This window comes from Phoenix dactylifera, chromosome 9, assembly GCF_009389715.1.
Source record: "Phoenix dactylifera cultivar Barhee BC4 chromosome 9, palm_55x_up_171113_PBpolish2nd_filt_p, whole genome shotgun sequence".
Taxonomy (NCBI): Eukaryota; Viridiplantae; Streptophyta; class Magnoliopsida; order Arecales; family Arecaceae; genus Phoenix; species Phoenix dactylifera.
The window spans coordinates 15,689,935-15,702,427 of NC_052400.1; the positions used below are offsets into that span (position 1 = coordinate 15,689,935).

The 12,493-nt window shown below is 40.3% G+C and overlaps 2 protein-coding genes across 2 annotated transcripts; one reads left to right on the top strand and one right to left on the bottom strand.

The window, feature by feature from the left end:
- LOC103700830 (GDP-L-galactose phosphorylase 1-like) lies at positions 1 to 2,932 on the bottom strand. The gene is made up of 7 exons (XM_008782710.3): positions 2,442 to 2,932; positions 1,786 to 1,892; positions 1,659 to 1,718; positions 1,297 to 1,539; positions 1,031 to 1,216; positions 682 to 930; positions 1 to 574 (listed from the first exon to the last, which is right to left on the bottom strand). The coding sequence occupies exons 1-7, from the start codon at positions 2,542 to 2,544 to the stop codon at positions 311 to 313; spliced, it is 1,212 nt and encodes a 403-aa protein (XP_008780932.1). The 5' UTR covers positions 2,545 to 2,932; the 3' UTR covers positions 1 to 310.
- Positions 2,933 to 8,241: 5,309 nt separating this feature from the next.
- On the top strand, positions 8,242 to 9,871 carry LOC103700822 (probable inactive linolenate hydroperoxide lyase). Its single transcript, XM_008782704.3, has one exon. The coding sequence runs from the start codon at positions 8,280 to 8,282 to the stop codon at positions 9,735 to 9,737; it is 1,458 nt and encodes a 485-aa protein (XP_008780926.1). The 5' UTR covers positions 8,242 to 8,279; the 3' UTR covers positions 9,738 to 9,871.
- Positions 9,872 to 12,493: the final 2,622 nt, after the last annotated feature.

Here is a 12,493-nt window from a genome sequence, read left to right on the forward strand (position 1 = left end):
TTTCACCAAAGCAAATTTCATGAACCATTCAGGAATATTTCAGTAATTTGGAGAATGTTGTTGACATAGTGCTCAGCAGAGTAGCCAAAGGCTATTACAACATTAACAAAACGATAAGGTTATCAAGCACACATTTGATGCTGACTGAAGAGCATCTGAACTGAACCACAAAGAAACCACAATTGAATATCAAACAACTAGAGATAAAGCATACGTCCACCCACTTACTGAAGTACAATAAAGAACCACCATCACTGCTAACAACCAAAGCAATCTAGTTTTTGCAGGAGGGATCATTGCTTACAAATTTTCAATCCCTTTCTGCCCTTTCCATGATATCCTTGACAGCTACACTGGCAAGGGCTTCCAAGATATATCCCTTCATCTCTGTGAACCGTTCCTCAGAGAGAGACACCATTTCCAAGAAACTACATAAGCTCCCTTCTGATGCTTCCACATAATCCTGTCTCCGCTTCAATGCAAAATGACCGCCAAGCTCCCATATTGCTGGATTCACTTGCTTTTCAAGGATCTCTTGGCTAACTTTTCCTTGGGCCCTTTTCTCAGCATAACACTGCTCATTCATTTGGATGTCATTGAAAAAAAAATAAGACTTGATTTCTATATTAAAAGATGTGCATAACTGAAGCATTGGAGGGAGTTGCGCTTAATTAGAATTACCTGTGGGAAGAGGAAAATCTGCTTGCCGGAATCAGATATGAGGACATTGTAGGGGCAGTTGGTATCTTGAAGGAAAATGCAGGCACTGGAGATGACATCTGATAGATCTTCCAGGCTACTTCCACCTTCGAAAACAAGACCTCTTACAGGATAATGTAACAGTTGAGAAATCTTCACCCCACTCCCTAAAGTTGTAATCATCTGAGTTGGAGCCTTTTCCACTGGGAATGATTCAGTCAAGCAGTAAGCCTGCCACCATGAGGTCAGCAAGAAAACTAGAAATTTCAATTGTGAGCTTATACTAGCTGATTAAATATCTGGAGGAAGGAGGTATTAAAGGGTATGTGACCTGGAAGTGGAGGTGATTAATGGTGGCAAAGGCACCAAGACTGTTATAACCCACTCTGAAATAGGGATTATGGGCTTCCCTCGCCATGCGCATGGCGAGTAAGAAGCTCTCTCGATCAATCCTCTGTGGCATGCAGTCTAGTATGCGAGGGATCAAAAGCACATGGCCATATGCTATTGGGCTCACCTGCAACACAGAAGAGTCCAACAATTTCTTCCATCGGCGAAGAAAATAAACTAAAATGGTAGCAAAGGAGATATACCCACATTGATGGCAATCACATTTGGGCAGGCTGATGCCATAACAGGAGCATGTTCGAGGTACTGGGCTTCATCATTCCCACTTTCTTCAAATCTAAAGAGCACCTCCTCTTGCCCTATTTTCGTAAAGTTGAACTTTCTCCCATCAAAGTGTTGGAGGACCTCATCGAGTCCAAACTCAGTTGGCCGTTTCTTGAGGTCACGACCTTCAACCAGTACCACTATAAAACCATGTTCTCCTGGAAGTATCTGTACATAAAGTTTACACTCAAAGAAATAATTATGCAAAGAAACCCACCTAGATATATACAGCAATCAATAGATGGGATGGCAAGCAAAGAGTAGATTACTAAAAGATGAATCCTGACCTTAGTTTCACAGGCAGTGATATCATGGTGGAACAGTCCTCTAAGCCTGCGGTCCTCCCACTGTAATCAACTACAATATAAAGTGACTATATGGAGAAAACTAATCCTAAATAGAACTACTACCTACCACTTTGAGAAGTCTATCGAGGAACAATGAATGAGGCTTTTTCCTCTCTGATGAAAGCCCAGAACCCTTGGCAGACTTGCTGAAAGAATACAGAGGAAGCTTGGCCCCTATCCATTGATTTTTACACAGATTAACAATTTAGAAGGAGGTCAAGATATTCCAAATAAATCAGCATGAGATCTATTTCTGATAATTACATATAATAATAAGCCAATAGATGATAGTTCATAAGGCTTCTGGCCTATAAAATTAATTTTAAATTTATGTAGAAACGGGTGTGGCTTTTAAACAAATATATATTGTGCATTACTCTTTAACTTGCTGGGATTGATGCACTGAGATTTATTCAGTGCATTAATTTATTCAGGGATGGTTTAGATTTAATACGGAGCTTTGTTAGGGATTTGAGTGATTGTTCACTAGTATCATCTTCATTTGTCTATGGGAAGGCCACCTGTGTAAAGATCTAGAGCGATTAGATGGACCATCTTTGAAATGCTACGGATAAAGAAATGCATGATCCATACCAGCAACTCACTAAATTGTGAAAGTTGTATCCACTATTCTCGCGATAAATTAAGTTTATTTAGGTTGTCACACTTTACATAAATGGATGCGGGCATTTCGTCGAACAGAGTTTGTGATGGGAGGAATACCTCCATGAAGAAGGCAGCACTTGGAGAGGCAATTGCGGCCACACCCTCCTCCTCCGCTCCCCTCCTTGTTACCAACTTGGCCTCCTTGGTTGCCGGACATCATTGTTGGAAACTCTTGATGCTGTGTATCTACTCTCGAGCTCTCTCTGAGTCCACCATGACTCTCCGACCCTCTTAATTCCGATCTATCGTTTTAATGCATTCTGCTGTCTTTTATCAGTCGTGCCGCTACCTGAAAACAAGAGCCAGCGCACGCAACTGGCTTGCACTTGAGAAGATGCCACGCTGCGCACGCAGTTTGCCAGAAAGTCCTCTGTATCCTGCCAAAGCGAACGCTTCCGGCAACATCAAACTCCGACACGGCAGTTGCGGAGATTGCCACGTAACTTTCTTATCGTCCTTCCCGTCGCTGAGCTTTTCAGGTGGTGGTAGTCTCCAGCTTTTCCTTGCGTGCATTACGCTTTTTTTTTTTTCCTTTTTTTCTTTTTTTTTTTACCCTTTTTTCTTATACAACTGCGACAACCGCTGAATGAATGAGCGTGAGTGCACCCAGAACAATTCGGCAAAAAGAAAGTTGACGAAAGAGTGAGAAAAATAGACTCAAAGCTCTTCCAAAGAAACTCCCTCGAGTGATGCGCAACAAAAAAAAAGCAACTCAATCGACGGCATTATTCACTTCTCAAAAGACATACACAATCCGTAAAGCATCAAAACCCCCCAAATCTTGTAGATGCCTTGAAGTAGCTGATGTTGTCGTCGCTGTTGTGTCGTCCATGAATCTAATCGATTACCGTGGCTGAGTCACATTTCAAGCTATCTGCACCCAGTGCACGCTTCGTATGCACGATGCCTTTCTATACAGCTCACAGCTCACAGCTCTACTTCAGTAATAGACTCATCGAAGATGCGCCGACTGCTAGCAGTTACAAATCTAGATTCGTGGTCTTGAATCACAAAGCTCACTCCTTTTCGGCCTCCACCCTTCAAAACATTGTCATCAAAATGTAATCAGAAAGCTAGGTGGTGGGTGCGTGCGCTTCGCTTTGAAACCTCCTTTTACCATCTATTGAAGCTCTGTTTCCATGGGCCTGACACCTGACTCGAGGACGTGTCCCGAATATGAACAGTGCTAGATTAAATAGAATGTGGCACTATTGTATTGGTTCGTGTCTAAGAGGAGTCTTGCAGAGCAAGTAGGGATTCACCATGCCCTGGCTGGTGGAAAGCCATCTAGAATTTGTCATTTTGAAGCTCGAGAAAATTTCCAATATGAATTACTTATACACTATATTCAATTCTATTATGTTCTTCTCGTGTTTATTCATAATCAATTTCTTACTCATGTAAAATACTTCTTGATGTATTTAAATATACCATCTCGTGCAAGAAGATCTAATTAAAAGGTATGGATGAAACATACGGACGAAAGGACGTAAATGTATATGATGCTAAATTTTAAATACGAATGATTAAGATCCAGGGAGTATCTTTGATGATAGTACTATTGGAGGGTCATAAGAAATTTTTCTTCCTTTTTATATTGTTTTTTAATAATATTTGTGTCTATATAACTATCTCTTTCAATATATTGTCAAGGGCATAGAGGTCTATCTTAGAAAATGGATGGACACATTAATTTGGCTCTAATGTAGAGATGGTTGCTTAGAATACTGGCAAGCATGATTAAAGCATTGTTGTAGATTATAGTAATAATGGAGACCGATGCTCGTTTGGTGCACATGATTGACTCAATAAAAAGGAACATAAATTATTGTATCAATCAATGCAATGTTTGGGATCCAATTTTTGCCACGATATCCCCTCTCCTCTCTTCTCCTTTTCATTTTTATCTACAAAATCTAAATACTTCTTAAATATAAAAGCTTGTGATGTTCATCGTATGGTAAGTGAAAATTGAATATACATGCCGTTAACGGTTCATAATATATGCTTGATTTGTCATTATTTGAGGTTTTTGTAAAATAAACTTTTTTTAAAAGCAACCCCTACTCCTCAATTGGTTGAGCACTGTCGTTTAGAGAAAACAAATCAAGTTTTTTAATTTGACTCCAACCAAGTATTCCACACTCCACTTCTGATTGTACTTTTAAGTCGCTCGTTGTCCCAAAATCTCAAGAGTTTTAGGACGAAAGCATATGAGAAATGATATACCATCTTAATGTTTCATATATCCTTGAACATTTATTGCAGGAGATAAAAAGAGGACTGCATATATAAATCGCCCCTCTCTCTCTCCCCAAATAATTGATCCTATCATTTCAATATTTTTTTCTTTTCTCCTCCATCAAAGATGCGCAGTTGCTTCCATCCAAAGAATAATGCACATGGCTTTATGGCCACCTCACAATGCAATATATATATGACTTTTGTTTCGATATTCTCGTCGTTAAAACTTCCTATTTTTCTTTCTCATTCCATAATGTCATCATAATTGTTTCTCATGGTCCAAGAATCCAACAAAATTTTAATGATATTTGTGGAAGGAAAACTTGCAATTTAAAAAATAGAACTTGTTTTACAATACCGAAGTGTCCATTCCATTATATAACCAAAACTCAACAATCTTTGGATGTTGCATAGTTTGCTACATCTTTTGCTCTATTTGGTGCTTTTATCAGAAAACCCCACTAAGTGTAGCAAATTTAGGAATACTTTCTTCTCTTAATGTTGATAAGATTTCCATAAACAATTTCACAATCTTCAAATTTTATATCTACTCCATATAGTTTTTGAATAAAACTGTAACGGACAATTTTTGCAAAATGACACCTCAATGCGTTAATAGATGAAATTAAGATGGTATGAAATGAGCACCTGCATTCCCTTATATCAACAAAAATTCATTGCTTAAAACATAGCATTGTTTCTGCGAGTACTCCAAATGCATGCCACTTCACCGACATATTTTTCTTTTTCCTCCTGCAAGGAAACCCATAATAATAAATTATGAAAAAGCTGCAATATATCAGTAGTTAAAAGGTATTTCCCATGTTCATAATAATCTTCAAATTATGTGCAAAACCTTGCAAATGGTGTAAAACCGAGCAGATCATGAAAGAAGCCTCTTAACTGTCGATATAATTACTACCTAAAAATAAAATCTGAATCTGTGAAGCATACCTTCCAGGTGCGAGGCTGCTCCCAAACTTGGCATGTGGTAGAGAGAGAGAGAGAGAGAGAGAGAGAGAGAGAGAGAGAGATCCATCGAACCGCTAGTCCCCTATAAAAGGTTGCATGGCACCTGATGAAAGTCGTAATTAGATAACTTTAATCAGATAAGCGGCTGAGATCCAACGGTACACTTCCGTGGCAAAATCCAAATATGTTAAAGAGTCAGCCGAGCTTTTTTTTTTTTTTTTAGTAAAAGAGATAGGAAGGGAGGGGAGGGGGAGCGGCGAACCTCCCCCGCATAGCAGCCCCCACTAGCCCCTCCTTCCACAAGAAAATATTTGATGCAGGCCGTAAGTTTCCGCGTACCCTCTCAGACCTATGGGCTCTTCTCATTGTGCTCATCACTTATGTGTGAGTACGTCACCCCAGCGCTACCTCGGTACCAGTGGACTAGTAGCGCTCCCACCGACAGCATCTAGGTGTGGGGCATCTGGTCTCCAAATTTAATCGACGCTCGTGTGTTTTGAACCTGGACCACCCCGATGGAAGCCAACGCTCCGTTCCATCTGTGCTACCACCTTGGTGGCGGTCGAGTAATCTTTGCAGTTACATGTGGTTCAAGTGGCCAATAAAAGGAGGGACAATTCTTTTTCTCCTTCTCCTCTCAGCACCAAGAAGGCAATCTGTGGCAGACCTGCAAAGGTCAATTAGACCGGTCCACCTCCTCTAGAGGACTGTTCCTTCGTTGCTTTGTCAATTTGCTTGCTTTTGCTTCCGCCGACTGCACCTATACAAAAGTAGCATGAGCAGTCATTATACCAATATAATAATAATAATAATAATAACAACAACAACAATAATAATAATAATAATATTGAGCTATGTTCGAGAGTTTATAAGCTATTGCAAAGTCTGTGATTCTGATCGGAAACATTTCTTTCCCCCCTTCATTTGTGACTAGAGCTAATAAAAGATTTTTCTGCTAATGGTAACCTTCCAAGTGCCAAACATGCCGGGAGATTCTAGATAAGATTGCCCCTTGATTTATTTCTTTCTCAATGAGAGATCATCACCAATATTTACAATATTTACAAAGATTTTTTTTCGTACAATAGTAGCTCACGTTAATCTAGTATGGGTACTACCAGCAGAGTCAAGAAAAATAAAATGACACATGGGTGAAGGGGCAGAATCGAACCTTGTCCAAAAGACCTCTTTCGAATGATGAGTTATAAAAAAAGCAACCCAATCAGCAACTATATTCACCTCCTGATAAACATGAGCAATTAGTGAAGAAGTTTAGAATGAGCATGTGGGTTTCTCTTGTTGGTCGAACTTATTCAATCAATTTTCTCTTTTTGGTTGAACTTATCCTGGGCATCAGCTGAAACATGTATCTCCATTATGGCGTCAGACACCTTGGGTTCATTCAAAGAAACATGGGCTCGACACAGCTAGGCAAAAAGTTTATCCGACTTATTTAGCTCGTAGAATTTTTTTATTAGAATATTTTTAAAAAAATTGACATCTAGATATATGATATTTGGAAAAGTGATTTTTTTTATATGTTTGATTGACCATGTGAAAGCAATATATTTTAGAATGGCTTATTTTTGGTTGAGCATCTTCTTTTCTAAAAAAAAAAATAGCATAAAGTACCTATTATACTTTTAATAAAAAAAAAGATATTACTTCATTCTATCTAAAAGTTTAATGATATTTTGAAAAAAAAAATTCTAATTTTAAGCTGGTGGAAAAATGACTGTTCTAATGTTCTATATAGATTTTTTTTCATCAAATATATAAATTTTATATTTTTAAGGAAAATTGCTTTTTCATCTTTTTCTTAAAAACTCTAATAAAATATGAGACATTTTTTAATTTTTCTATTAACTACATCTTTCTCCTCTTCTTCATGCGAACCAAAAGGGACGATTAATTGAGATGATTGAATGAATGAAGCTTAAACATAGCCCGCCAATTCACAAAAAAGCTCAATTCAAATCATTCAATGAGACAAGATTGAACCGAGGATGCACCAATTCATAAAAACATGCAGAAAGTTTTTTTTTTTAAGATCATTTTTGAATTCTATTTATCTATTATTTGAAGCATCGGACTTTAGATTTTGGATAGTAAATTAGTAATTCAAGCTTTTTAGATTAAAGTATCTAAGCCCAAAATACCAACCTAAATTTTAAATTTTTATCATTTATTCGGTTCAAATTTCAAATTTTTATTATTTATCTGAGTCAAATGGATCATCGAGTTCTCGGTTTATCTGATTCGGATGATTCATTCGATTTTGACCGATTTTTAACCAATTTGATTTAAGAGATATATCGGATCGGTTAGTCAATCGATGTCCGGTACAGCTGGTTGAAGCTGCCGGTCAGATCCAGTCTGCAACATGTAGCGTCTTAATTTCTTCTTCATGAGGCCCACCGTACCACCGGAGTTACACCGTGCAAGTACTGCGGGAAACCTCACATGGCCTACCTCAAGCCATCATCTAATTGACCACAGTCACCTCACGCGATGGCAAGCCTATCCTCTCGTACATCTGTCACCGTTAGCGGCAGATGCGAGAAAGCACGTGAGAAGGGAAAAAAGAGAATAATGCTACGACAGTGACCGGCTCCTATATTTAATCCCGAGGAGGAGGAGCTGAAGAGGAGAAAAAGAGGAAGAATAGGGGCGGTCATTATGCTGAGCGCCATATCGATGATGATGCGGCCGTCATGCGCCTCCACCGCCACAAGCTCTCTCCCCGCCCGCCCCATTCCGGGCAGCTACGGCCTTCCCTTAATTGGCCCCCTCAAAGATCGCCTCGACTACTTCTGGTTCCAAGGCCCCGAGACCTTCTTCCGGAGCCGCATGGCCACACACAAGAGCACCGTCTTCCGCACCAACATGCCGCCGACCTTCCCCTTCTTCGTCGGCGTCGACTCCCGCGTCGTCGCCCTCCTCGACTGCTCCTCCTTCTCCGCCCTCTTCGACCCCTCCCTCGTCGACAAGCGCAACGTCCTCGTCGGTGACTACATGCCCAGCCTCGACTTCACCGGCAACACCCGCGTGGTCGTCTACCTCGACCCCTCCGAGCCCGGCCACTCCCCCGTCAAGAGCTTCTGCCTCGACCTCCTCAAGTCCAGCGCCAAAGTCTGGGTCTCCGAGTTCCTCCGCAACCTGGACCTCATGCTCGCCTCCATCGAATCCGACGTCGCCAAGAACGGCTCCGCCGGCTTCGTCATCCCCTTGCAGAAATGCATCTTTTCTTTCCTTTGCATCAGTCTCATCGGCGCCGACCCGTCGGCTTCTCCGGACGTCGGTGAGCTAGGCTTCGCCATGCTCGACAAGTGGCTTGCTCTCCAGCTTCTTCCCACCACCAAGGTTGGGGTCATCCCTCAGCCTCTAGAGGAGCTCCTTCTGCACTCATTCCCTTTCCCCTTCTTCCTCGTCAGTGGCGCCTACCGGAAGCTCTACGAGTTCGTGGAGAAGGGCGGCCAAGAAGTGATCGAGAGAGCGGAGAAAGACTACGGGCTCAAAAAAGATGAGGCCATCCACAATATCCTATTCGTCCTCGGATTCAACGCCTTCGGCGGCTTCTCCGTCTTCCTGCCCTCGCTCATAACCACTGTGGGGAGGGATAAGACGGGACTGCAAGGGAAGCTCAGAGAGGAGGTGCGGAGAGTGATGCAGAGCAGAGGGGAGAGCGTGCTGAGCTTCGAGGCGGCCCGGGAGATGGAGCTGGTCCGGTCTACGGTCTACGAGGTGCTCCGGCTGAACCCGCCGGTCCCGCTCCAGTACGGGCGGGCGCGGGCCGGGTTCGAGCTAAAATCCCACGAGTGCTCGTACCGGGTGGAGAAGGGGGAGCTGCTCTGCGGCTACCAGCCGCTGGCGATGCGGGACCCGGTGGTGTTCGACCGGCCGGAGGATTTCGTGCCGGACCGGTTCCTGGGGAGCGCCGGGAAAGAGCTGCTCAATTATTTGTTCTGGTCCAATGGGCCCCAGACGGGCACGCCAACGCCGGCCAACAAGCAATGCGCGGCCAAGGACTACGTGGTGGAAACGGCGTGCCTCCTCGTGGCCGAGATTGTTAACCGCTACGATGAGTTTGTCTGCGACGAGTCCGTCAACGTTACCAAGCTGGTCAAAAAAGAGTAGAGAAGGGTAAATGAATAAAGTTAGAAAGTCTGTATTATTTTTTTCCTTTGCGTAACTCTGCTGCTTTTGAAATTTCATTAACGGCATTTTTCCGTTATAATGGAATCCACGAAAGCTCTTATTGCCCGCTACAACGGATACAGTGACCATTATTTGCTCTATTTTCTGTGATCTAAAATTATTTAGTATAATATAACAATGACAAAATGGTAAATAATGGAGGCTAATAACTTCGCGGGGGCACAAAAACGAGAGAAAAATTTGAATCTGGGAAAATATTATTTAGTTAAGGAAATAGTGCAAACACAATTAATAAATATTAATTTCCCTACATAAGGACTGTTATGCAGAATAGTTTTTAAATAAGTAACTCTGTGCGGGCCCTACATATATGTATATACATACAAACTGTTATAACGGCCGCTATCAGGACCAGGGTTGGTTTGTCTTCTTTTGCTTGTGGGCATGGGGTGTTTTCTGCGGTGCTTGGGGGGATGCGTGTGCCTCGTGAGTTTTGTCGTTCGCTCTGAGGATATGTTATCCGTGAGGTGCCCAGGATTTGATATTATTTGAGGTGTGCATCAATGGATTTGCTTATGATATTATTGGACTTGCTAGCCTTTCGGACACCACAGGAGAGGTATAGCTGTGTATTTGGGGTGCGCGTTGCATGTTTATTGTCTTCAATTTTTATTCTGTAAACTAGACGGGTCGCTGCATGTCATCCAGAGATTTTATCTGGTACGCTTCTATTGTACTTAGAAAAAAAAAAAAAAAAAAAAAGACTAGACGGGTCATACATACAGCTAATGCGGACAGGGTGCTGAAAGCTCTGTTACAACACGTGTTACTTGCTGGGCTTGAAGTAAAAAGATCTTGCTCAAGAAAATATGTACAGTGTCGTATCTGTCAAGTGGCTTACTGTTTTGCGTTTGATACATACACGTTTGCTTGCTTAATTTGCGTACGGCACATGCCACAACTTTTTCCGCAGAAAAGATTATCAAGATAGCAAAGGTCGTAACTTGATGTGTAAGATGTTGCTTGATTTAAATTCTAAGTGAAATGCTTAGAAAAAAGGGCTCAAAAAATATGCTAAAAAAATATGTAGATTAGCAAAGGTATTAATAGGAAGCCTCTAAGTAGAATTTGACTAGGAGAAAGGATGATCCACACGATGTGGGGCATTTGGCTTTAAGTAGAATTGAAGGGTAAATGAGGAAACATGGTAGATGAGGACGCAATGAGTGTATGGATATGAATTTCCAAGGTTCACTTTTGTTGAGAAAAATATGTTGGGATCCATGCAGGCGTATGTTTAGTCCTACATTGGTTATTCGTTGGATAGATCTTGCGTAATTATATAGGATCAAGAAATCCAAATAATATCTTCTCGCTAGCCATTTTGGATGAGGTCTTGGGTTGCTACAAACATATCTTCTTATATTTTTTTTGTAGAAGCAGACAAAGATTTTCTACGGAATCATCAATTTTTTTCCAAGATTGACGTCGTTCAAACATGTATTTGTTAGCTTAAAGCTTAAGATCGACATAGCAACAGGTTGAATCATATGGGTTAGAGTCAATAATCACTAGCATTAAGCCAGCTCTACATCTAATTAATAGGTTCGAACGGCAAACACAAATCTGACTTAATTATCTACTGAATAGATAATATGACTAATTACATGCAGCAAATTTTGATTATGCGTTTTTCTCTAGTTGCTGATCATCCTTAGAGATGGGTACGAGCGACCAGAGTTCGAGCTCCACCTCCATCTGATTTTATTTGAAAGTTTTCTTCTTTTAACTTCTCAAAGGGAAAAAAAAAAAAAGGCTATTGAAGATCGAATCTAGTATAACAAATTTGACTTATATAAACTTGCTTATGAACCAATATAATGACCATCCCAAACAGACATAGATTACTTAAGTAGTTCTTTTGTCGCCTATTGCTCCGTGAAACTGGAGTTGGTACATGCATCTATATCGACATAAACGTGACAAGCATACATAACTAACAATGCAACAAGTCATTACTACTAGGGTAGCTAGAATAGATGCCAAATCTGACTTTGTACCAATCTTATGTGTCTTAAAAAAATTCTTGATTCTCCAAACTGAAATTGAAAAATGAATTAATTGAGCATAAATATTTTTTTATTAAAAAAGAGAGGGAGATCCAGCTTCATTATAATTATAAAGGTCCAAATCTACACTATATTAATTTTGCCTATCTAAAGAATATTATTTGATATAAAAACAAAATTTTGTTATATAACAATGCCTAGCTTTGAAAATAAAAACATGTCACATAACCAACCTCAATCCTGTCTCACATCTAAATCCCATAGTTACATTTCAAATGCCCTAAATTCATTTATCTCTTTTTAAAAACTAATTTCTCTCTCTATCAAACTATTTCTTTTTATCTCTATCTTCATCTCAAACAATCTTATCCATCTCCAATCTCCAATCTCTATCTCATATTTTAGTTCTTTAATTTTAATTTCATTTTATATATTCAATATTATTTAATATGTCTTATCTAATCTTATTTTTTGGGACTAAATATGTGTCACTTCAACTTGTATCCTAGCTATTAGAACTGCACACTTAAAAAATTCAAATCCACGAAAGCTGATTGCTAAATAAAAAGGTATGACCAGGCAAACCTCAATTCATAATCAAATTTAAAGATCGTACACCCTGCCAACTTATGTACCTTAAAGATCGTACACCCTGCTCAAAGCAAC